The sequence below is a fragment of the Rhyacophila brunnea genome, unplaced genomic scaffold (assembly GCF_057557595.1).
Source record: "Rhyacophila brunnea isolate RB1 unplaced genomic scaffold, BYU_Rbru_1.0 scaffold_23, whole genome shotgun sequence".
In the NCBI taxonomy this organism is placed as follows: Eukaryota; Metazoa; Arthropoda; class Insecta; order Trichoptera; family Rhyacophilidae; genus Rhyacophila; species Rhyacophila brunnea.
The window spans coordinates 13,711,516-13,738,098 of record NW_028232893.1 but is presented as its reverse complement, the minus strand read 5'-3'; the positions used below and the strand labels follow the sequence as shown (position 1 = coordinate 13,738,098).

The following is a 26,583-nucleotide window of genomic DNA, read 5'->3' as shown; positions in this document are numbered from 1 at the left end:
TTTTTGTATAACTAAAAATCCTAATTTTAATTATAAAGAGTATTCTTTATATTTAACTTAACCTTCTATCACATTAAATTAAGTAATTATTATAGTTGCTTTACCGTGCTCCGTTCTGTATATTTATGGGAAAACCAGATTTCACGATAAACGTTTACAAATAATTTACGATAATGTCCGAATATTTAACAGTGACGACATTTATGTTTATATGTGATCTTTGATTATATAGAATAAATTGATAAAATAGTCTAGTTGCCCTAATTTTTCAAACCCGAGCTTAATCTAAGAATTACATTACCTACTCGATCAAATTATTGAATTTTGAGGTTATCTATCTATCAACTGCGATTGAAAAAGAGGAATCTGAATATTATCCCTCAATAATATCACGTAAGTACATAATGATTAACGGACTGTGGCATTTTGATCAAATTTCTGTCATGCGTTTAAATTATTCAATTCCCATCATCAATAAAATAATAATAGTAAAAATAGTAGGCTACCACTGTTGTTTTTAACAATCGCTAGTAGGTGGTGCTTACTAAGGTAAAAATCTCTGAAATATAATTAACATAATCTTACCCCTTGCCTTTTCTTCGGGCTGGTTTATTTTAAAGTGTATATCCAATTTTAAATCACATAAAATTATCAATTACTACATAACTAGGTAGGTAAATCTAAAGATAAAACAATTGTGCAATATGGAACACTGTTTTAAAAATATGCATACTAGGCTTTTATCGCTGAATATTTTAATACACAACCTTTTTTCAGTGTCAATTATTTTTGGCACTATAACCTTATTTTTTTATACAATGTACAGTCCTTTGATTGTTAACTTCGATGGTAGTGCTAGTTTTCTAATGTAATATTATGATAAACCGTGATTGTTGCATATTGAAATAAATGGTAGTAATTTTAACGAAATATGCAATCAAAATCTTCATTTATTATGAATAGGGTGATAAAAACCATAATTAAAAAGATGAAGTGAACAAATGTAGACCTAGTGAGGTTTTATACCACGATTGTGCAGCTGACTTCACGATAGTCAAAACTGCCAGTGAACTCAGTATGGTTTTGGTACATATTTGGGTATCTTCATAAGTTGCATTGATAAAATTTCAAATCTCTTGTTTTATTTGATTTTCAAAATTCCAATGTGTATGGTAGTAAATGTGTTCAATTGGAAGTATTTTTTTAAACATCCATACTGATATTCACGGATGTAGTATATTATGTCAATTCATCATTGCAAATGGTTTTTGTAAAGCTTATTTTGTATTTTTCCAGCGCATATAATTCAAAATGCCTGAAGTTCTACATGAAAACGGAGACAAAAAGAAGAAGCATAAACACAAGAAACATTCCAGCAAAAGTGATCACGCAGACAAAGTGAAAAAGAAGAAGAAACACAAGCACCGCAAGAAAGACTCACCCGAAAGCAATTCTTCGGATATACAAGAAGTGACCCCCAAACCGAAAGAAAGAGAAGTGCACGCGGTCAGTGACTCGGGACAACTCGTAATCATGTGCAATACTTCTAAATCGACTAACATTAAAACTCCTCCCGTGTCGAAGACCAAACAAGAATCGGTTGAAAATATTCCGTCGATGTCTGCTGTTTCCAGTCACACTTTAGAAGTCGTGTCTTCGGAATCCGAAAGTGAACTCGAAGAAGATATTCCAAGCCCCGAAGTGACAATAATCGATGACGAGCTAAATTTAGACGAACTGATGAAACAGAAAGAATTACTTCAAGCTCATTTAGGGGCATACCTTTCGGAGTCCAGCCCCAGCGACGAAGGAAGCACTCCGCCGACTAACCGACGGACCAGAAGCTCTCCGGAAGTAATCACTCTCGACGATTTGAGTAATGATAGTCAGTCGAAAATCTCAAAAAAAAATTCGTCATCGCAAGGCAGCGACGATAGGCATAAAGACAGTCGAAAAAATAAATCTGAGTCGGTTAAGATAAACAGAACGAAATCAATCAGCGAAGATGATAAAAAGAAATCGCTGGCGAAGAAACAACGGAAGGATAAAGAAGATCTGCGATCGGTACTTGATAGGGAAGATCGGAAGGTGCGGCAAGAGAGAGAGAAGCGTTTGCAGGAAAGAGAAAAAGAAATGAGAGAGCGGAGAGAGTTGGAGAGAAGAAAACAAAGAGACTTGGAGCGGGAAAGAGAAAGGGAACGCGAGAAAGAAAGATTAAAAGAACGCGAAAGGGAGAGGGAACGAGACAGGGACCGAGAGCGCAGAAGAGCAAGAGAGAGGCGATCGGATAGAGATAAAGACAATAAAAACTCCCCTCATAGAGGAGGATCACGTGATAGAGGCAGGAATAGAGAGAAGGACGACAGACCGTTTCGCGATAGCAACCAAAATAGAGACAGAAGTCCCAATAGATACAATAGTTCGAGACGGAGCGATCATAATAGTAAAACAAGCAAGAAGGATACTGATAAATATAAGGTGAGTTCTGTTTACAATTTAAAATTATTCAATGGGTATACTACTTATCAATACTTTTTTTCTGAATGCCTATTGATACTGAACTGTGCATCAAAAATTACCTTACCTACTTAAACAAACATATGTCAATAATATAAACCAGCGCATCTATTCTTTACACAAGACTACTTTCGGCCGCTATGTTTTAACAGCACCTCTCTTGGCTATGATAAATTTCAGAGCGACATAGTCAGGTTTGACCGACTGTGAAATTAGTGCGAAGAAAAAGAAAGTAGATACAGTTATGTAGACAGCAAGACCGATTACTACAATACTACCAATCACTCTTCGATTTTTGGCAACTGGAGACTCATACAGGTGTTAAAAATCTATTTAATCAAGGTGTTCGACTTTTCAATTACTCACATTGTTCCAGATTCAGAAGTCTGTGCAGCTTTGACAGTTGCCGTTTTCATATTTGAATCTTTATATAGTTTGGCCTCCACGTTCCATAGCTCAGGATGTAAATAAACCTCATTAATAAGCTCCAATACTCGTTTGTCCATTTATTCATTGTACGTAGTGTGAATTGACGATTAGTAATAACATTAATAACGACAAGGCGAAAATTGATAATAATGTATTGTCGAATCGGCTGTCACTACGATGTTTTTGTTGGTAGAGGTGAGGTAGGCCGGCTGCAGGTCAAACATAGACGCACATATGGAGTAGAGCGAGAAGGTAAATAGGTTTGTCTAGGAAGTATTGCCGTATTTTCGATTGCGTTCGATATTCCATATGTGGCTATCAATGTTTCTGTGAGAACCAAGCAGTGTCAGCAGAATCCATGACATATGAATCGCATTAAAATTAACGTTATTCATTTAAATATTTATTTAATTATTGTTATGTATATATTATTGCAACTTCTTTGTATACATTTTCACACGATCGAATTACTACTCAGTAAGCACTTTGTTTACCTCACCGATATTTATTAAACTTTACGAACGAGGAAACAAGCCGGTCTCTCCATAAGATTCACTCGATAAACTTGTACATATCTTGCTAGAGAGCTTAGGGCCTCGGAAAATAATACCTACCTCTCTGTTATATTGTACGATTGTATAACTGTGTCTGTCATCTGCAATGACATTAATATGGACGAAGCATCTAGAAAATAAAATGATACTCACTTTGTGTCGGGTCTGCCGGATGGCGAAATTCATATTTTAATATCGGTATCCTACTCTCAAATGAACATTCTGCTTGCAAGCGGTCTGGCGACACCGCTGGGTCTGCCCATACAAAATTTCTGACTGTCAGGTTTCGACTCCACCGTTATTATTGTGTTACAAAATGCCAATGTGCCTAGTTAAAAATTGTAAAAAAATCTACCAAACACTCCAAGAAAGATGGGATATCACTTTTCTTGTGTTAGTATTATTTATTATTTATAAAATGCCATTTTAAGATATTGATGAATGTTTATTCAATGCAATTGAATGACAGAAACCATTGGACAGTCAGTCGCCTGTGATTCGCTGGGCTCACTTGCGTCTAATCTCCGAGAAGTCGTAAGTAACCGAGAATCTGTTTCTAACGCAATGAGTCATGACACTAATACGCCATTACAATAAAGGTTATATTACTATAAATTCTCGAAGCTTGTATCGCATAATGGAAACGGATACGTCATATGGTCACGTCACATTTACCTATACATCTGTGAATGACTTTCATGTACAATTTCTTGTGCGCGCCGGGTATGAAGTGAGTTGTCCATTTAATATGTCATTGGTCATCTGTCAAATAAACTCGCCATCACTACCAGCCTTCATACTTCAGTTCTTTACTCCTCCACATCAACCACATCCCAACAGATATATCGACCAAACGTGTAATAATATTATGTACAAACAAATAGATGGAAAGATTTGGCAACACAAGCAATGGCTGTCACTTTTTCATATGCCTGGATTTTATGATAATTACTCAAGAATAGAAACCTATCTACCATTTCCTCTTGAATATTGCTTTTATTTTACACAGTGGTCTCTTGAACGTATCCACAGCGCACAGAAGCAAATCTCTTATAGCACAATATGTACATATATATGCGTAGTAACATAACACTAGGCACACCTGTAAGGATCGCTTTTCCATTGCAGGACTCTTTGAGTGAAGGCATCAAGCCTTACGCGGACAGCTCTAGTGAGAATGAAATCGACATCACTTACGACACCGACGATGAGGAAACTGAAGAACAGATTATCGAGAGGAGACGAAAGCAAAGGGAACAACTCGTGAAGGTAAATGTCTTATTCAGATAACAACGCAATATGCCGTCAGTTCATTATTAAACTTTGACACGGTATAGCTATCCATGTAACACATTGATTAAATAATAAATATTAATTCAATAAACTAAAAATAAGAATGTTACATTCTTAAATCTTGCGAATTATTTCATGAATATAAATTGTAAATATTAAATTATTAGCAAGTCTAACGCTGGCTAGTAATCAAGGTAAGGAATTATTATAGATACCTTGATTCAAACGAATTAACGAAATTTGAAAAGGATATCATTAATTTCATCATAATTAGGTGGCTAAATCGGTAAATCACATTGGCCGAAATCCAATGGATGCGGGTTCGTGTCCTATATTTGTATGCTCCTGAGGTGTTTCCAAATAATTATCAGTTATGTGGCTGTCATCGGATTTCTGTGAACCAGATCTTAATTATAATATTACTAGCTGACCCGGCGAACTTCGTACCGCCTCAGAATCAATAATCTTGTGTTAACTTATTAGCTGAATTAAATTCATTTTTTTATTAAGTTAAAATGAATATTCAAAATGAATTAAGTTCAATAAATGTGCAAAAATCAAACCAAAATGAAATGGATTACATAGTTTTGGTTGGTTAAGATTTCGAAGCATGATGACTACCGAGCCAACCTTCAGTTGTAAATTATGCGGTGGCAAGCCAGGAAGATCCAATGAGTTTAAAAATTCAGTTGGCTAGTTGGTTGCTTCGTCTTCGTTTGTTAGTGCAAGAACGTAGTGGTCACGCGGGGGTGGCGCGCCGGCATCTTGCGAAACTCAAACGTATAACCGTGTGTAAAATGTTCTTAGACAGTGTCTTTTTTCGGGCATAATACACATGGCTATACGTGTGAGTTTCGCAAGACGCCGCCGCACCACGCCCGCCAAATTACTACGGCCGAGCACTTACACAGTCGATAGATTTGAAGGAATGCAGTAGACCAACGATTTGATTTTGAATTGTGAAGTTTAAGTGATCCACATCTTTGTTCTTTGCCGCAAGAATTGCTCGTTCACTCAACCAATTGTTGACACAAAATTGCAAAAATTCAGCGGAAACGAAATCAATCCGTTTGATTCGTCGACAGGAACACGGCCGTTACCGATAGTCAGAAATTGCTTAGAGAAATTTTCGGCAGACGGATCGTTTAGCAATATAACTCGCATGTTTGTCGTCAGCTGAAGGTTCTTTACATAGCGCCACAGAGTCAATGATTTGAGGCAAGCATTTATTTCAACGGCAGCGGTCGATCTTGGAATGACTGGTAGTGTTTGGCAGAAATCGCCAGATAGTAGAATCATTTCGCCTCCAAAACATCTCTCACAATGCGCGTTTGTGCGCCATTCTAAATTCATCCCAGGTGATGATTTTACTTGCTACCAAAACTGTGGCCATTGCTGAATGTTTCGCAATATTGCATATCGGTTTTTCAGTCGTTTGAAGGTTTAACGGCAATTTCAACGCTGAATGAGCCGTTCGGCATCCTTTTAGCAACGTGGCCGCTATCCCGGAAGAAGCAACTGCTACAGCAATTTCGGATCTCGCACGAACAGTGGCCAAAATCAATGACATGAGGAATGTCTTTCCAGTTCCACTGGGCGCATCGAGGAAAAATAAGCCACCTTTTCCATCATCAATTGCCTTCATTAACGTATCGTGCACTACCTTCTGTTGGGGGTTCAACATTAGTACATTCGTTCGAACTAATTAGTTAAATGCATCTCGATCATGTTCACGTTCCAATTCTAGATTGAAAGCGTAATTCACTCCACGATGTGGCATTGACATTCCTAACTTGACTAACAAACTGCCGCACATGAGGTAACACATGTCTTCGATCAAAAGGAAAACCTGGTTATGTATCTCCTTATTCACCTCGAGATCAGGATTCCCTGAAATGACACGAATTCGATGTAAAATGTCTTCTGACATGTCATCCTTGTAGTTTTTCTACAGTTCAGGTGGATTCGATGGGAAGCATGTCGAAATAATGATAGCAAATAATGTGCGTATCTGACTTGGAGATGCAGAAACAAATGCTTTAGCGATTGTCATGTCCCAATGAGTATCATTTTCAAGCAAATTGAGCTTTTGACATGCAGCACGAAATGTTGGGCACACTAAACCATTGACAGTTCGAAGTGATTCAAATGATGTCGGCCCACGAACATTTACCAGCAACAACCGCAAGTTGAATCATTCGCCATTCTTCGGATGAACTGTGTATTTGCGACCAAGAGCATCAGTAGAATGCACATCCGGATGATCAGGAACCGCATCGCCTTACTTCCGACGTTGAAATTTCTACGATGAAGCGTTCCAAGTGTAATATCGTGGCATCTTAGAGTAGAACAACGTTCGTGCAAACGGATCGCTTTGGCAAATCGAAAAGAAACTGGTCAATGTTGGCGCTGGAGATATTTCAGCACGTTGAGCAACATTCGATGCGTTGAAATAAACTTGTTGACCATTCTTCAGATGCACCGCCAAATGTACAGCAGTGGGATGACGTTCATGAATGGGAAATGAGAGAATACGCCAAATTGCTTCATTGCAGCTCACATATCGACCAACTTGATAGTGCGTGATTTCATCGTTGGTATTGGGAGTTTGAACGCCAAAAACTACAATATCGCTGCCTTTGCTGACATATTTGCAGATGTATTTGATGGATTTCACTGAATTGCAAAACTCCACGTTGCAATTCGCCTTGAATGTTTTGGAAAAAAGTGGCGAATACGGAACAATCCAAGTGTTGTCGACCACGATATCGTTTCACTTCATTTTCGTTGTGATAGTTCTACCGTTATCATTGGGTGATCGACGCCGTTACAGTGGATAACCATAATTGGCAGTGATAGTCTCCGCCGATAAACTTCATGGATAACGCTTGGAACACTTGCCGTCGACCATGCACGCTGATTGGGGGGGGGGGGGGTTGATGGCGCCACACTGTCCATGAATCATTTAAGTAATTACAACATCATGCAGGTCTGGATCGGTTTCGGGATCAGGAATCTCGGCACATATGATGTCATCTTTTTGGTCTGGTCGAATTCTTTCGACTAACCAAATAAGAATGTGTGCATGCGGCAAGCTTCGTTTTTGTCATTCAATCGAATACATCCAGCATCGAGTTTCCCAAAGACGCGATGCTTAACAATGTAGTTTATCAGCGACAGGATTTTTTGTTTGAAGACACGTGCCGATCACTTGATGTTTGTCCGGGGAGTAGCAGTTGAACAATTTCTATTCATTTCAGATTTCATGTAAAGGTGATGAATAGATCTGGACGACCGTAATGACGAACATATTTCATTGCATCTAGCGCATATTCATGCATATGACGTGGGCTGCCAATGTACATCGCCGATAAAATAGTCAATCGACCAACATTAGCTGCATCTCCTACGGTGCTGATTGCATCGCGTAAATGAATATACTCCTCCGATCGCAGTTTGGCTTGGTTCAACCGAATGAAAGTGAGGCGCTCCGTCTCGATTTTAAGCAATCAACAAAATCGCAGCAAATAGTTGTCAGCATTTTGACGAATCATCAAATGATAAACACTGGAAAATTAATCACATAATTCAAAATTACATAATGAAGCAGTTATCGATGCACACATAATCACAAATTTGATAACCTCACAAAGTGACCATCTTCGAAGGCAACTTACCGTTTTAAAATCACGATCGAAATAGCTATTTGCGCACCTAGCTGGTAATCGGCTCGATTATTCACGTAGATCAATTGTCGAATGAAGTTCGAAGGATGGATTTTGAAATTGGTAGGTAAATAATGAGCAATACCAGCAATGAGATCATGTAATTTTATCCTTGGCTTTATTTTTGGACGCTGTCGAAGAAGTAAAAAAGATTCAGGCAGGACAACTTCCTCCAAAATTCACCGGGGTATACAACAAAGTCTTTCGGGATTATCTGAGGCTGAACTTAATCAACTGTCAAAGGATAGATAATGCACACAACGCCTTTCATTTGTTTCTTGTTTATTCTTTCTGTCATGTATCGTTGTATATGGATTAAAATTGTTTGTGATTTTCTTTTATTTTCGAATGCGCGAGATCATTTTTCAAAATGTCAAAATGTATGAGAAAATGAATTGTCTTCATAATGTATTTTTTCCATGATTTATCCGATATTTTAATAGTTATTCTGCTATTCCGAGCGGAGACAAATCTAACAAATCAAAGATCATAAAAATCGGTCCAGCCGTTCTCGAGTTATAAATGGTGTAACTAACCCGACTTTGTTTTATATATATAGATTTATTAAATATTCATTTTTCACGTACAATTAGTCGGTACCTTTATATAATATGATTTCGTAATGTTATGAGATAGCGGACTGTGTGTATGCAATTTCATAACATTACGAATTAATATTATTTCATAATAACTTCAACATTTATTATTTCATAGTGCGCCGGTCAATAAATAGCAATACTCACTCAATTATAGGTTTCCGTTAAAGACACATTGCACCGAATTACCGTTATATTTATTATATTGCATCGATTGTACCCTTGTAGTTATTTGAAACAGTTAATAAATTCTCGTCTCCTCCATCATCACAAACAACTACTACTGTCTTTCATCTGCAATACCTATCCTCCGCCGAACCAGAATATAACATTTATTAAAAAGCAGTTTTTAAGGCTTTACCTCAGCTGAGGCATGGTCTAAAAAGATCGTAACTAGGCGATGCGCGGATTGTGCAAATGACGCGAGGCAAACGAAATATAATTTGTCATAAAAATTCAACATGTGTCCTTTTTATGTTATGTTTATTATTATATTCGTAATAATAATAGTATATTCATTGACATGTTTTCTTTTTTAAGTACATACGTAAAGTTTTTTAGTCATCTTTACACGATTTAAGAATATTTTCATCCGACGCCATGACAAAACGAATCGACCTCGACTATCGCTCTCCGAATGGCAACGCGGCCGTAATTTTGTTCCACATACAGTTGAAAATTATTTGCCGTTTCACTTATGTACGCTCTTAAGCAAAACACAGCTCACCATTTTGATTGATCACCTATAAGACAACTATTGATAAAGTTGCTTCACAGCAGTGAACTCTACACTTACATTGTAATTTATTCATCTTTTTTAGTATGCACTTACTTACATAAACTTTCTCTATCGCACCCACATGTTGGTTTTGTTCAGGTCTCAGTCACTAACAATTTTATATTTTGTTATTCATTCCGCAGCGTCTCGGCGGAGGTGTCAGCGACGGAAGCAACTCAATCCAATCGGAACAGCTTAAAAGCACTCCACAGATTGAAATGATCCAGGATGAATCGCAGACCCCACCACCGGCATCAAAACACCGCCACTCAACAGAGAAGTCTCCGCAGAGAACACTCACCCCCCTTCTGCCCCCTAAGCCCGCCAACCCTGTCGCGGCTGACAAAAAGGAAAGGGAAAAGGATAATAGTGCCCATCAGAAGACCACCACCGCAGCAAAGACTAAGGAGATCAAAGCTAATGATATGGATATGTTCGCTGAACAAGATCACTTTGGTGAAAATTACGACGTGAGTATTTTTGCTTCATGTGGTAAAGAACGAATTCGTTGTTTGTCTGACATGTGGTTGCTGCACATAAAAAACATAAATTGGTATTGAAATTTATTAAAAAATCACATTTGGTTTGGAGCATAATATTATGTCAAAAGTCTTTCAAAAATGTTATCTCTCAAACTGACAATGTTTTTCATTACTATTATTTTAACGGGGTAAACAAAAAAAAACTATAGAATCGCATTATGTAACCATGGGCTTGGGCACTGCAGACATATCTATAAATAGAAAACACGCATCGAATTGAATGTGTTCAATTAAATTGTATTTTTAATTATAATTGAATTTTGAATATGAAATTGAAAAACACAAAACCGGGAATTAAATGTACTAAAATGAAACAAGACTGCAGAAATTGTACTCAAATACTGGAAAACATGAATTTCAGCCATGTTAAACCGGGGTTTCACCGCAATTTATTTGACTAATTTTATTTAGTGACTCAAAACATGTTACTAAATGCTTTAACATAATAAATATGCTGTCAACTTCACGGTTCAGTGCAATATTGGTATGTAAAAGCACACCATTGATATTACTCTTTGCAATGACCATAAATTTTGGTTTATTATAAATAACTATATTATATTAGACTTACTGCTTCAAGACTATGTATGTAGATTTGTGGTTTTCATCGCACATTTCATTCATCTGTGCGGCGCCCAGATGCCCGTTGTTCAGTTCTGGCATAAAGCGAATGAAATTTTGGTAACAAGTGAATACACAATAACTGCGGTGCATAATAAATATTTTTAATCGTAATATCGTCGCCGTAGATGTCAAGGGAGTCAAGCCACACATTTGGCGAAAATGAGTTAAGTACACAAAAGCATTTTAAAACCATCAAAGATGCCGTGGTCAATGGATTTGAGCCACAAAAAGCCAATAGACCTAGCACACATACATTAAAGTAGTCAATGACGACAAGCCGCATAAGTCTTTTGACTTCCGAATAATTTCACATGATTATGTGACTTAACGCTGTTGACCACTGGGACTTCCCGCTCAATCTGTGGCCAGGTACGCACGCCTCGGCTCACATTCGACAAAGATTTATAGTGTTGTCTTGCTCTAACTCAGCATAAGAAACAGAGAAAACTGAGTTTAGCGAGTCGGGTTATTCACGCCAGCACCTGTATCGTGTCATATTATTCATACTAACATTGCGGTCGGTTTATTTGGTGATCTTTTTTCTTTGGGTTTGCGACTGTAAGCATTTTTATTCAGTGTATTTAGTGTGATTGTTGTATTCAGTTGTGATTCAGTGAGAAAAGGTGATAAATAATGAACTATTCACGTGGGAGACTAATGGTTGCAGCCGTTTTAAATTCTACTAATCAACATACCCGTAAAGGTAAGTGTCGATGAAATATTGAGCTAAAAACACTTACTAGTTAAAAATGTTGATTCAGGCTGCTTTGACAGCAATGAGTAATGTGTGCGCAAGCTGTATTAGTTTTATTTCTTTTACAGACTCTCACGGGAATGCCGTACAAGCTGGATGTGCAGACCTCGAGCTGAATATGCAAGCTCCGGACAAGATTGCTGGTCTAGCCATATATACAGAGCTCCAAAATGTCTCTCCAAGCACACACGTGGGAGGTCAATATTTTAATTTGTTGGTTATCAATAATTGTTGGTTTGATTAAAACCTGTGACCATCATAGAGATTGCTAATAACAAATTATTAATATTTATCTTTGGTAGTTTCAAAGAAATAAACTACTTTGTTTTGTTTTACAGATTGGAACGTCAACCTGGCACCAACACTACTAGATTCAAATGAGTCATGCCAGCAGGAACCTGCATATTATCAACACAACATTAATGTTTCAAGAACTTATACTTCTGAAATAACCGAGAGCAACCATAGTAACAATCCTGTATCATCCATCCCCACTCCTACAGATCAGACTACAGATGATTTAAGTAGGAAACGCAAGCGAAACCCAAAAATGTGGAAGCGGAATTCACAAAAGATATTGAGAATGGCAGGCAGCGAATATCAAAGCAGATCCAGAAAAAAAATTCGAGCAAGGGCGATAAGAGAAGTTAACTGTAAGTGCCATTATAAATGCACATCCAAAATAGGAAAACCACAGCGGGAGCAAATGTTGGCCGACTATCTGAGTCTGGATTCCGAAAGAGCAAGATGGGCCTTCATTGGTAACAGTGTAAATCGTATTCCAGTGAAACGAAGGTACCATGGAGACTGCACCAAACAAGAGTATACCTTGCAATACTCTGTGATGTGTAATGAATTGAGAGCCCAAGTGTGCAAACAGTTCTTTTTGGCGACATATGACATCTCGAGCAAAAAAGTTGAAAATGCAATGAAAAAATTGACTCCTTCAGGTGTCACTGATATAGATCGGAGAGGTCACAAAGAGCCGCCCAACAAAAAACCAGAGGAAGTGAGGAACATAATCAGGGACCACATCAAATCGTTGCCCGTAGTTGCTTCCCATTACTGCCGGAGCAGTAGTAAGAGAAAATACTTGCCTTCTGGTTTGAGCGAGACTCGTATCTACATGGACTATGTAGAGTATTGCAAGGAGCATAATGTTGAACCAGAAAAGCACGGCTTCTACAAATCGATCTTTGTCACAGAATTTAACTACGGCTTTCACACTCCTAAAAAGGATCAGTGTGACTTTTGTACTCAGTACAAGAACAAGTCAGACGAAGAGAAGGCAAAAGACGAGGAGGAATACAAACTGCACTTGACTCGAAAAGAGGAAGCGAGAGAACACAAAAAAATCGACAAGGCCCAAGCTATGTGTGATCCAACAATTAGTTGCTTTACCATGGATCTGGAAAAAATATTGTTGACTCCAAGTTTGCAAGTAGGACAGTTGTATTATACCAAAAAGCTGAAAACCTACAATTTCACAGTGTATGACCTGGCTACTAGACAAGCGACGAACTACATGTGGCATGAAGGTGCAGGTACAAAGGGTGCTTCGGAGGTCGCCACGTGCCTGTGGAAGCTCTTGGTTTCAGTAGGCCCCAAAAAAGAAGTAACTCTGTATTCGGATACAGCTTCAGGTCAAAATCGCAACTCAGTTGTATCTACAATGTTATTACGTGCCGTGGAACAGCTGCCCATCAACACAATAAACCAAAAATTTATGGAATCAGGGCACTCCGAAATGGAGTACGATTCTGTGCACTCCACAATAGAGGCCCGAGGAAGGAAAGTGGACGTATTCACACCAGAAGGATGGTATATGGTCGCCCGTACCGCGAAAACTAGTAACCCCTACCATAAGGTTGTGGAAATGGAATATTCCGACTTCTTGGATTACAAGAAATATTGCAGTCAAGTGATGACCAATAAAACTCTGTCGGAAAATGGAGACAAAATGAAGTGGCTAAAGGTAAAGTGGTTCCAATATCGCAAAGGTGAACCCACGACTATCTTTTATAAATACCAATTGAGCCAGAATAACTTTGAGTCACTACAAATCCAGCGAAGACGGCATCGAAACGTACCTACCCTAGAAGTACCAAGGCTGTACAGTTCCAAACCTAGAATTGACCAAGGTAAACTAAAAGATCTGTCAAAACTATGCCAAAAAGGTAGCATTCCGTCAACCTATCACGACTTCTATAAAAATTTGGAGCCTGAAGATCGTCCAACTCAGAAAAACAGCAGCTCCGAGAGCGATGGAGATGATAAAAATGTGTGTCTAGTTTTATTGTAGCTTAATTGTAATTATATATATTTTTCTTTTATTTTGTTAACTGTCATGGTGTAACTGCATTGTATTGTTGTTTTAATTTAATAAAACGCAATTTTTTTGTAGTACTTATTCCACTTTTAATCAATAAATTAGGACCGGTTTCGTCCGCCTCATAGGGACATTTTCAACTGAAATGAACAAGTTGAAAATGTCCCTCTGAGGCGGATGAAACCGGTCCTAATTTATTGATTAAAAATGGAATAAGTACTACAAAAAAAGCGTTTTATTAAATTAAAACAACAATGTAATTATATTTTTGAAAAGCTAACTTTTTGTTTAGAGACGACTATGTTCACATACTGAATGAAATCAGGTAGATTCTAGGTTAAGGTGGGCACCATAAAAGGTCAATAATAGACTTTTCTTTAGAGTATATCCACAAAATGTTAGTGCTTTGTCCACAAATTCTCAGTGTTCAACAGGCATAAGAGGCCCAACTCTTTTGACTACCGCACAAGTATGCCAACTGTACATGTCAATATTCAGTGGTCAAGAGATATAACACACATAACTTTTAAAATACTATTTTTTTTAGTTATTCATTCAAAATAATAAAAAGATAATATCACAAAGTATCTACGTTTAAAGTTTCACAATTCTATCTTTAAAAATAAAAAAGTTAAAACAAAAACTGTTCCTTTTTTTGTCACACAAAATCTTTGCGCGCCGATTTCTCAGCATTATGATTTTGTGGACTGGCTCCCTTGACATCTACGGCGACGATATACAGTACTCTTTCAGTAATCCGCCACCCCAAAAACCAGACAAGTGTCCAATTAGTGAAGGCGGCGGATTATAGTACATACATACATACAAAATATTGTAAAAATAGTTTTTTTGAGAAATTTGTACTAGAAAATTACGGTTTTATTTATAATTAAAATCGAGTATTTACTAAATTATACACATTTATAAACTAAGTTTATTAACTAAATATTAAACAGTAAATCACTTGACATAACCAGTTGTTCAGTGAGGCAGATATTCTTGAATGGCTTAGGATTCCTGGCTATCCCTATGACCAAAATCTTCAGTTTGTGTGTCCCGGTTGCATTGGAGCACGGCATAATTGTGATGCGGTCTTTGGGCACTTTCGTCCCTGGTACATTCTTTCTTCGCGTTGAACGTGCGTTTTACGAAGGAGAAGTTTCCAAAATAAACCCGTCTCATCTGCGTTGTATACTTCTACGCGACGGACTACTGAATTCGACAATCGAATACCGAATTAAGCTTGATTTTGTGCTTTCAACTAAGTAGTCAAAATAACAGCGGATTACTGAGAGTACTGTATTTGATTTTTTTTTTATTTTTCTTTACTTTGTAATAATTGAATATAAAATTTTCTCCAGTCTCCTGGCAACAACGCAGTCACGGATTCGAAGAATCAATCAGAGAATCCTGCACTTACCGACAATTGGGATGATGCAGAAGGATATTACAGGTAATCATTAAAAATTTATATTATAATAATATTAGGGGAGGCCTTCATCCAGCGGTGGTACGACCCTATCTGAAATGATGTAGTGCAGACATGTCCAACGTTTCGATCGCACCATAGGCCCATACGAATTGACCTATAAAAATGTACATGGCACGTTCATTCATTCGTAATACAATATGATTTCAAATTTTTAGGACTATCTCATATGACTGTAACAATATATGTAGTTTTTTTTATCCTAATAAATTCCATTCTTTTTTTCAGAGTCCGTATTGGTGAGACGCTTGACACACGATACGCTGTGTACGGCTACACGGGTCAAGGCGTATTCTCAAATGTCATACGGGCCAGAGATCAGGCCAGGTCCAACCAGGATGTTGCCATTAAAATCATTCGCAACAATGAAATTATGTAAGTAAATACAATAACTATGTATTATTAAAATTCTAATTGATTTAAGTTTTGTACTATTCTATTTGAGTCATTTTTTGCAACCCGAGTTTCATATTTCACCATCATCCGGCACTATGTGCACTCACCAAATGTAAATGCACAATGACAATGAATACAGCTAATTCTCCAGGGGTCCTCATTATCCAAAGGACATTATGACCGAAAAAATACCTCTTAAAGCGAATCCGCTTGAAACGGGGACCAAAATTACTTTACAAATGGGTTTAATTGGGACACATTCAGAAAAGAAAAACACAAGTGAGCAAGACAGAAATAGCATAGGAGTGTGGGATTGAAAGATTAAAAGTGACACTTGACGACTGTGAGCTATTGCGCTTGTGTTTTTTATTTGTTTTCATAGTTTTTTTGCATCATCCTGCATATTCGTAAATGCGTGGACTAATACTAACGAATAATACTCGGATAATGAGGACGCCCTGTAATATATTAATACAATAAAAGGTGGTATATTTTGAATATTTGTAAAAACCCGTAGATAATACATTAGATACTAGTAAACAATGGAACTAGGCCTACTTATGAAAAGGTTGTGCATCCACGGCGTAGATATTTTAACAAATCATTCTTAACAATCCTACAGGCACCGTACTGGTTTAAGAGAAATGGACACCTTAAGACGTCTGAATGACGCAGACCCTGAAGACAAAATGCACTGCGTCAGATTGCGACGGCACTTTTTCCACCGTCAGCATCTGTGCCTGGTGCTGGAGCCCCTCTCCATGAACCTCCGAGAGGTCTTGAAGAAGTACGGAGGGGGGTGCGGCTTGCACATTAAAGCCGTGCAGAGTTATACGCAGCAGTTGCTATTGGCGTTAAAACTTATGAAGAAGACCGGCATTTTACACGCAGGTGGGTTACATTTGTCGATTTTATTCCCAACATAAATATACGCAGTCATAGTTTACTAATTTGACATTGATTGGTTAATAATTAGGCCCAGATGCAGAGATGTCAGTTAAAGTAAGCTAACTACTAACTGCCCATATGTTTAATGCATATTCATGTACATGACAACAGTGGCATCTATTTGTCAAAATAGTTCTGTAAGTATATCATACACAGAATTCAAACAAATATAGTATTTTTAACTATTTTGTATTCAATGAATAATACAAGATGAATATAGCATCAGTAATGATATCAGTGCCGAAGGATGGAGGTAGTATGATATGTATTAATTCAATGAAACAAATTAGTATGACTCGCCATCACGAAGCAAAATGACGTGCTTCCAGCTCTACATTCTCTCTCCGAATGGGAGCGAGTGCAAAATTTCGTCGCTCCTATGGTTGAAAATTATTTGCCGTTTCACTGATGAATCACCTTAAGTCAATGAAAACAAATAAGTATGACTGAGAATATTTAGTGTGCACTATTTATGTCGAATCTAGCCTACCTCCACCCCTCGCCACTGAATGATATTGTTATTTTTCTTTTATAAGCAAAGTTTTAATGGCAATGTAATGGTAAATGGATAGAATGACCATAAGCGTAGATAATATATACACCTCAAAGCCGACTATATTCAGACCGGGGCACGAGTCTGTAAAATTCGATTGTAGTGCTGGTAATTGTTTATTCTCCGAATGCAATAATTTGAATGAAATATTCAATTGAACGAACATCTTCGCTTACTGCGAACAGGTTACCGCGTTACATTCAAAAGACAATCAATATCTAGCACTCTCATCGTAACTCGCAATTCAGTGTTCCGGCCTGACTACAGGTGTCTTTGATACACCTCAAATTCTAATTCCATAAAGTACTCTCAGACTATTTTCTTAAATACACAGTTTAATAATTATTATTGACCTTTCATGGAATCGAATCTGTGAAAATTCAAATTTTATTAATGTTACCATTTCTAAAAACACTTATATCCAGACTGTAAGACAGTGAAGCAATAAAACAGATATATAAAACGTATAATATTGATCACTTGGTATTGACCACATAAAAAACATTTTGTTAAAGGAAATTGCTAAAAAATGTTATTTTAGATTTACACAGCGTGAGTCGTCGGGTCATTGTGTAATTAGAGCATTTAACATTTGCAATGCATGCAACTCCGTTTAAATGTTTTGTCCCGAGATGCGTAGAATGTCAAGTTAAGTTAAATCAAAATTACATGCGCGGGTAGAAATACAAAGTCGGCTGTGAACGTAGCGAGACTGTAAGGCAATGTCACGACTGTAGTCAGTATTGTTGCGGTCTTTGATTTCCCGATAATTATTAAAATATATTTTTAATTGTCGTAAATTTGTTTTAATAATGATGAAGTATACCTAGTGTTATATAGTATATTTTTTAGTAACATAGCAATGAAGTTCCATATTACGAAATTAAGATGATGTCTATTTACATAAATAAATGTCAACCGTGTTCATAATATAATTAGATGTCTTTAATACTGCTAGTCTTTCGTATTGGCTTATATGATCGATATTCAAAATAGTTTTCAATTGTCGGAAACTAGTAATATGTATTGTTTCTTCTAATATGTTTAGTTAACCAAAAAGTCATGAAGTATTTAACACTGATACATATGAGATGTCACTAGTCTGTATGCGTTGGTTTACTTTGCTATCCATTAAACAGCTAAATAGCGTGGCGTTTTGGTGATTTATTGCATTCTATGCATCTCGGCGTTAAATTGAACTCTTGAAGTATTTAAACCATTTTAAACTTATACTGCAGTATGAATTACGAAGGTAGAAATACGAATTACTACATAGTGGCTATGTGTAGTAGAAATGGAGATGGCCATATTGATTTACGAGTAAGTCTTATCGCACATTCAATAATTATTGTTCCTAAAGAATACTAATACACTTTCAATGAACAGACATAAAGCCCGACAACATACTGGTGAATGAAAGCAAAGTAAACCTGAAGTTGTGCGATTTTGGCTCGGCGATAAACGTAAACGAGCACGAGCTGACTCCCTACCTGGTCTCCCGCTTCTACCGTTCGCCCGAGATCATCCTGGGCATACCGTACGACCACGGCATCGACATGTGGTCGGCCGCCTGCACTATTTTTGAAATATCCACCGGAAAGATTCTCTTCAGCGGACAGTCCAACAACCAGATGTTGAAGTACTTCATGGATCTCAAAGGGAAGATGCCCAATAAGTTGATAAGGAAGAGCCAGTTCAAAGATCAACATTTCGATCACAATTATAATTTTTTGTATCACGAGGTCGATAAAGTCACAGAAAGGGTGAGTTACATTTTTTTTATTACCGTTTGCTTTAATATAAAGGTTGAATATTGATTTGTGCAGAATTTAATATGGCGGACAGTCTAATAATAGATGTATTTCTTTGCAGGAGAAAATAGTTGTTATGTCAAGCGTTGTAGCCGGCAGAGACATCGGATCAGAGTTGTCGGGTAGAGGTAGTCTACCGCCGGAGCAGGCCCGGAAGGCCACTCAGTTGAAGCAACTCTTGGAAAGGATGCTGGCTCTGGACTCGGCCAGGAGGCCTACCCTAAACCAAGCACTCCAACATCCGTTCCTACGGGAGCCCATGTGAACGCCCACGAGCCTCACTTGTAAACCTATGCTTTTTTTTTCAATCGATACCACCACATTATCATGAACTGTATAATATTATACTAATAATACTTTTAAATTTTATCATCGGATACTACATTGTATTATGGTTTATTAGGTATTAACTTCGTAGCATCGTAAAAACCGTATTTGATAATTATAATATTTCATCCGGTTGTTTATTCAAACTGCTTTTTATAGGCAGTGGGTGATAATGCTTTTACGTATGTTTTAGTTTTTAATATTAAATAAAATAGTTCAACATTATCATTGCGTATTTTGTGATTTTTACTTTTTTTTTAACAATAAGCATAATAATACTTAAAATATATTCACTGATGCTTCAAATACATTATCATCACGTTACGTGCTGTCACAGTAAGCTGCCGCTACAGAGAAAAAATGTGTAATGTCGTTTTTCTCGGTAGGTATTTAAAATGTTATCAGACTGATCCTTCTGTCCCGTAGCACATTTTGAACCTTTAAACGAACATTTTAAGTTAGCAAAATCTGCCGAAATCGCCAGAATAAGAATGAGATCACCTCAAGCGTATTGTCAAAATTGCATGTTCTTTGTTTTTAGTGGTTTTCTCTGTGGATTTTTTATTAAATTATTATCTATGCCTAGTGTTTATGTCTATTATCTATGGTCTGCTTGTTGGGTTCAGTTCAAAATATTATCTATGGATGCAATATCGCAAGTAATTTTAACGTATGCACACGTAGACTGTTAAAATTAATTAAAATTACTATGAATAATAATTCAAAATACTAATAGATTAGAGTTGGCACTTTCCATAATTGAATTTATAAAGATAGTCATCATTCAAAATATTCTGCGGAATGACAAAACCATCGACTAAATTTGTCGCCGTGTCAGCATGCGACGTGATCATAATGTAATCGCCGCGTAAGTGACTAATTCTATCATGTTAAGAATGTGGATTGTACCATTGTTACGGTTTTAGTCGTAATACCGTTACATGTTTGCGCAGATACACATATAGCTGACTCTAGTTTGATCATTGTATATTTATGATTGAATGCATCTGTTTCAATGAAGTAGGCTAATTTCAAAATAAGGTGCTCCGATGCATAGATATTGGATTAAGACAGTCAATAACATGACAACGATGCTTTCTGCGATCAAGATTATTGTTTCCATCTTATAAATAAAATTTTAAAAACATTTTTGACGTATGTTAAAAATTTTAAAACTCCACTAAGTAAATTGATTGCTTTATCTGTGGTTAATTGTATAATTGTATGCACCGTGGTTAGAGTATTCCTAGTACAAATTTCAATGCATTAGTAAAATAGCAACACGGCGGTCTCTGTGTTCTATAATATTGTTCACAAATCTCTCCATCGATCAATCTACAATATTTGCAATTCCAACAAATATGATTTTCAAATTCAAAATAAATATATAAATATCATTTCTTTTTGGTTTGGTGTTTGCTTAGATAATCGGTACTTAATACAATCTTAATTTATCCAAAACTATATATTTTATTTGATTTATATTTACAAAATGCAATTATTTGACAGCAGCTGTCACTTTTGTTAAAATTTCGCCGCCAGGGGCTTGTTTATGCGTTATTTCTTATTTATCTGAAGATTGAACTATGCATTATGCCCCAAATTAGACTATATGTAGAAAACTAGAATACAATCTGAATATTGAATAGTGTTGCCATTATAAAAATCAAGTTTTTTACGTTCAAATTCAATTTTGTTTATTAATTAATTTACTAGTTATAAGATTAAATACTATACATGGAAATCGAGTAATAATATTGTGGTAAATTATGTAACGGAACATTTTTTTAAGTGTGATATTGATTCGATCAAATACCACAATTAATTATCAATTTTTAATGACATTACGAATCTATAAATATCACAAAAAAATCTTATTTTGAACAGAATCCTGTGAAATCAAGTCATTTGTACAAACTACTCAAAAGTTGAAGACAAAATATAATTGCTAACTTGCCTTTACTGTAATGTTTTATTATATGTATATATTATTTCTCATTTACTAATTAAATCTGATCACACGTTACACGATCCCGTGGGTGAATAGTATTGGACCGATCGATGATGAGCGAACCTTAAATGTCCGCCGGTGGAGCAAGGTGACTAAAGGGCTCTTCAAAATACCTGAAACCATTACGGAGACAGTATATTGTAAGTGCAACAACGAAATTATGTGCATAATTACTGTTTATAATGTTCTTAACTAACTACTTTTGGGTAAGTTCAGTCGAGATCAGTGGCAGAACTTTAATTTCTCACACCCCCCCACTCTTTGCAAAAATTTATCAGTGACCCGTTATGCTTATACCATTACAAAAGTATTTCAATTGATCATTCAGTTGGATCAACAAGATCACGTTTGTATTAGCGTAAAAACAATATTTGTCTAATAACTTTTGAAAACTGTTTAATACGACTAAATACCTTCTGACAGACTATACTTACTAGATTCATTTTGGTTGTCATTTCGTCAGTTTTTTTATTGTGATATCTTTTCAGAATTCCTCGTATCTTCGAATATATTCTGTTTGATGCAAGGGATGCATGTTTATATTTAAGAATTGGAAAAGAATCGTTTGTTTTATTCCAAACATCAGCGAGGCTATTTTAGCATATGTTTACCTCGTATTATATTAATACCAAAAGCAATAAAAAAGTGATAGGTGTGATAAAGATATCACTTTGTGTATTCTGGCAGTTAATTATCACGGGAAGTTAACCGTCAAATGTGCTATCTTTTAACACGTCCTTTCATGATCGTGCTAACTGTTTTAGAGCAAGATAGAGTACATCAATTATATATTGGGATTTAAAATGCAACTATTTTTAAAATTAATACTTTAACATCATGGCCGCCGCCGGCGCTGTCTCAACTTATAATTACCTGCGAATTGTCAAATATTACGTTATGTTCGATTATTGTTTACATTTGTACACAAAATTTCATTTCGGGTACAAAAGCCATTGAGATACACTACACGAACACACGAACTTGACCGAGCTTCGCAAAAAAGAGACGTATTTCACATGACATGCGTACCAACTTAAATTTTTGCAATGTGCATAGTGCACTATGTTACCAATTATTGTAGATACCGCCTTGTTTATGGTAATGCTTCCGTGCTAATTTGGAACAACGAAAATAGCAGGACTGTTAAGAATAGCTCTGCTGTTGCTTTTAAGTCACCTTCAAAATATTTTTAATAATGATAAATTTAACTAGAATTTAGTTTATTTTTTTTTAATGTAATGATTGTACAAACCTATCCACATTTTAAATTTGGTACTGGACCAGTCCCCCCACCGTACTACGGGCTTTTACACCATGTAGTTCTGCCACTGATTACAGGAAACTAAACATTTTGTAATTGTTTTTATTTCCCATGCTATAAATTATAATTACATAATATTAGTACCTATAGTAATCCAGTATTCAAAATGATAATCCTATATTGCATTGATTATAATATGACGCACTATTATTTTTAAATACCAATAATTAAATTAAAATACCTTCGTAAAAAATCATAAAAACTTATGTATGAAGATGAAAGTCACACAATGAAATAGTGTTAAAAAGAATATAGTATATGTATACAGTAAACTCCCGATTATCCGTGTGCGGATTGTCCGGTTTGCGGATTATCCGTGCACAATATGGTGTATACAACGATATAATGACTTTTATGAAAATTCGAACAGATATTAGAAAATCATTAAAAGATTCCTGTAAACAAACCAAAGTCACAGATTTTCTTAATAAATAATGAGTATTAAACATGTTAAAATAATTGTCTGCTTTAGAAATGTAGTATTTTAATCATCTGTGCCGCAATTAGTTAATTGGTGTAATTAACGTACAATTAGGGTGCGTAAACGCAAGGCTCGAATTATCTATCCGTGCCGCCTCTCCCCACCATTAGCCCGGATAATCGAGAGTCTACTTTATATATATATATTTTTTTTTTATATACTAAAAGAACAAAATAACGTTCTTTACATCTGGCCATATGTCTCCCTTTTTATTAAATGGTTCATCTGAAAAAAATGCCGATGATCTCAACCCATGTAGTTTGCGTATCCCTGAATCAGGATGATTAAATTTGGATGATAGACCTTTGATCTTTAGTTTTTTTTTTTAATAAAATTACTGAGTAAAGCATAATCCTTCACAATAATATAAAATAACTAGTTTTATAAGGCATAATGATATAATCCAAATAGTAATACATAGCTATCTTTAGGAGGATAATAATTTGATTACAAATATTAATTAAGTGAATTGAGAATAACTTGTAACCCTTAATTTAAATAATTGATTTATCTTTAATGGGAAGAATAAGTTATCGGTAAATATAATAATAAATTGTGTTAAAAGAATAATATTCCGATTTTTTATCGAAAGAGACACCTTTACCGTAAATTAAAAATGTATTGTGTTTTTTCCTCGAAAATTTGTATGATTAAAAAATGTTACATAGTACCTACATAAAATAAAAAAAAGTTGGTTCTCCAAGGCATTTTCAATCATTTTGATAATGTCATGAAGAAAAACACAAAAACAAATGTACTGCAATGTATGTTATTATACAAATTTAAGTGTAAAAACAAATGAACATTTTAAATTCCGTTTGCAATGAAAAGAAATCAAATTTCGAAATAAAGTTTCTCTCATGCTTAAAATTTTTCATAATGATAATTTTGTGGGATTTAAATCATGAATGTTCTTTAAAAATGAGAATTTCAAAATATGTGAGATTTAGCTGGAATAAAAAAATGATGATTGTTTTACATAGAAATTATTAAATTCATTTGTTGATTATGTATTTGTCTATAGCAGCGGTGACGAACCTATGGCACAAGAAAGAATTTTAATTATCATATATATTATAATTATATAAGTAATATATATAATAATTAAAAAGGTAATATTAATCTGTCTTTGTGACACTTGCAATACTGCGTTCGTTGACGGAGCCGCCCGAGCGTCATCCGTTATTTATAATGACGTTTTAATGTTATGAACAAGTTTTTATGATTTAAATGGTCATACCTTCTACTCGTATACATATCGACCGTGTTTAGGAAAAAGGACGTAACCCTCACAGAACAAATTTTACAGGAGGGGCAAAAAACGTTTTTTGAATGATTTTGGTTTAATATAAAAAAAAAAATAGGATCAGATATTGGGTGCATGATGATTGATGATTTGGTGTAATATATTTTCGATTTAATAATTATTAAAGAAGTAGTTAGAGAAAAATCATTAAAATTGAGGGTAAATGCTTTTTTCCAGAAATGAAAACTTACTTATGGCTTACTTCCTTTTTATAGAACGTGTATTTAGTTGTATACATTGTTAATATCTAATCAAATCACTTTTCGAAAAATCGAGGATTACGCCCTTTTTCCTAAACACAGTCGATATAAACATATTGTGTGAGTTTTTGCCAGTATGAATATTTTTATGCATTTTAAGTTGTTAAAATCTGCTTTATTGAACAAGCTTATAATTATTGTTACTTGTTTTTTAAGTGATCATAATTTCTGCTAGATACAAAATTTGATTATGTGATACATTGTGTCTGCGCATATGAACAAGCATCGCTGATTAAATTGACTTTTTATTTTCTTTATCACTTTATGGGAAATATTTATCTCTATAAATTTACAGTAATTAATACCCATTAATAAGTACACACAATAATACACCTCACTTGATTTATTCTTTTTTTTCATAATATTGACTATTGGCATGTTGTCCATTATTGCTAATATTTTATTAATTTTTTGACACGTAAGCTAATAAAGGTTCGCCATCGCTGGTCTATAGGAGATTGTGTTCACCGACAGTGAATATTTTTAATAAACTTATTACACATTGCATTGTGATTATTTTATGAAATGTGATTATGTTGTCATTTCTGTTTGTTGAAATTTTTTCTAGAATTGAGAACACATCAGTGGTGTCGTGTCTATCAACGAAACATTCCTGTGAATTGTTCCGATAGAAAAGCGCGCGATGTCGCCGAAATAATAAAAGAGTATATTTTAAAATATGGCAAGAGTAATGTTTTTGTTGTATGTACAAGTAAGACCCTTTTATGAAATGTTGAGTTATCGAACACACATTAGTACTTTGCGATATTGATTATTAAAAAAAAAATTATGACCATTATCACTCTTTACTTTGTACAATTTCAGAGTCTTTTCGAATTCGGATCGATTAATGTATTGGTACCAGATACAATTATGAAAATGAATGCATGAATGAAACGTTGGGAAGATTAGATGCGGAAAAAACATCTACGAAGAAATTTTTGATTTCCGATACGCACAATCAAACTATCACCGACACAACATAATCGATTACCCTTGTATTGTTTGGAGTAATTAATAAATTAATAATTATTTTACTGAATGAATTGTTTTATTTATTTTAATCTAACCTAACAATGAACGGGACAACCAAAGATGTTTAAAAAACTTTCTTCTATAGATATGGAGCCTAAATATATCGTCACCGTTCAGGCAAAAATCACCAACCCTGAAAATAGCAGTTTTGAGTTGAGTATGTCACCCGAAGCGTAAAATTATGTTCTTTAAGATGCAAAAGTCACCACGGTACATTAGTTAGTAAAATGTTGCTTAAATCCGAATTATTTGTTTTCCACTAAATGACTTTCGATAAAATCTTAACAAGCAAAAGTCATTATAGATGAATAGACATTATTGACTCTATAAAAAAAAATCCTTTGTTATAAATATACAAGCAAAAGTCACTATACTATGGATGGTGAGTCTTTTGCACTTGTTCTTAACACTTGTCTTCAATACACAAAAATAACCAAACAGGAATAGTTTACCTTAGCTTGTTATAATAAGATCGCTTTGAGGTTATGTTTTTAGGGTTGGTGA

General features: G+C 35.4%; 1 protein-coding gene across 1 annotated transcript; it reads left to right on the top strand.

The window, feature by feature from the left end:
• The first annotated feature begins 105 nt into the window (after positions 1-105).
• On the top strand, positions 106-26,086 carry Prp4k (Pre-mRNA processing factor 4 kinase). The gene is made up of 12 exons (XM_085950322.1): positions 106-393; positions 1,297-2,478; positions 4,629-4,769; positions 10,036-10,362; positions 15,503-15,594; positions 15,859-16,005; positions 16,649-16,917; positions 18,914-19,290; positions 19,400-19,622; positions 21,713-21,816; positions 25,613-25,756; positions 25,870-26,086. Exons 2-9 carry the CDS (start codon positions 1,312-1,314, stop codon positions 19,601-19,603), a joined length of 2,724 nt encoding a protein of 907 aa, XP_085806448.1. The 5' UTR covers positions 106-393; positions 1,297-1,311; the 3' UTR covers positions 19,604-19,622; positions 21,713-21,816; positions 25,613-25,756; positions 25,870-26,086.
• The last annotated feature ends 497 nt before the right edge of the window (positions 26,087-26,583 follow it).

Coding starts and splice junctions, on each gene's coding strand:
- Prp4k (XM_085950322.1), top strand. CDS start 1,312: ATGCCTGAAGTTCTACATGAAAACGGAGACAAAAAGAAGAAGCATAAA. Junction 16,918..18,913: donor GACCGGCATTTTACACGCAG/GTGGGTTACATT, acceptor TTCAATGAACAG/ACATAAAGCCCGACAACATA. Junction 19,291..19,399: donor TCGATAAAGTCACAGAAAGG/GTGAGTTACATT, acceptor ATTTCTTTGCAG/GAGAAAATAGTTGTTATGTC.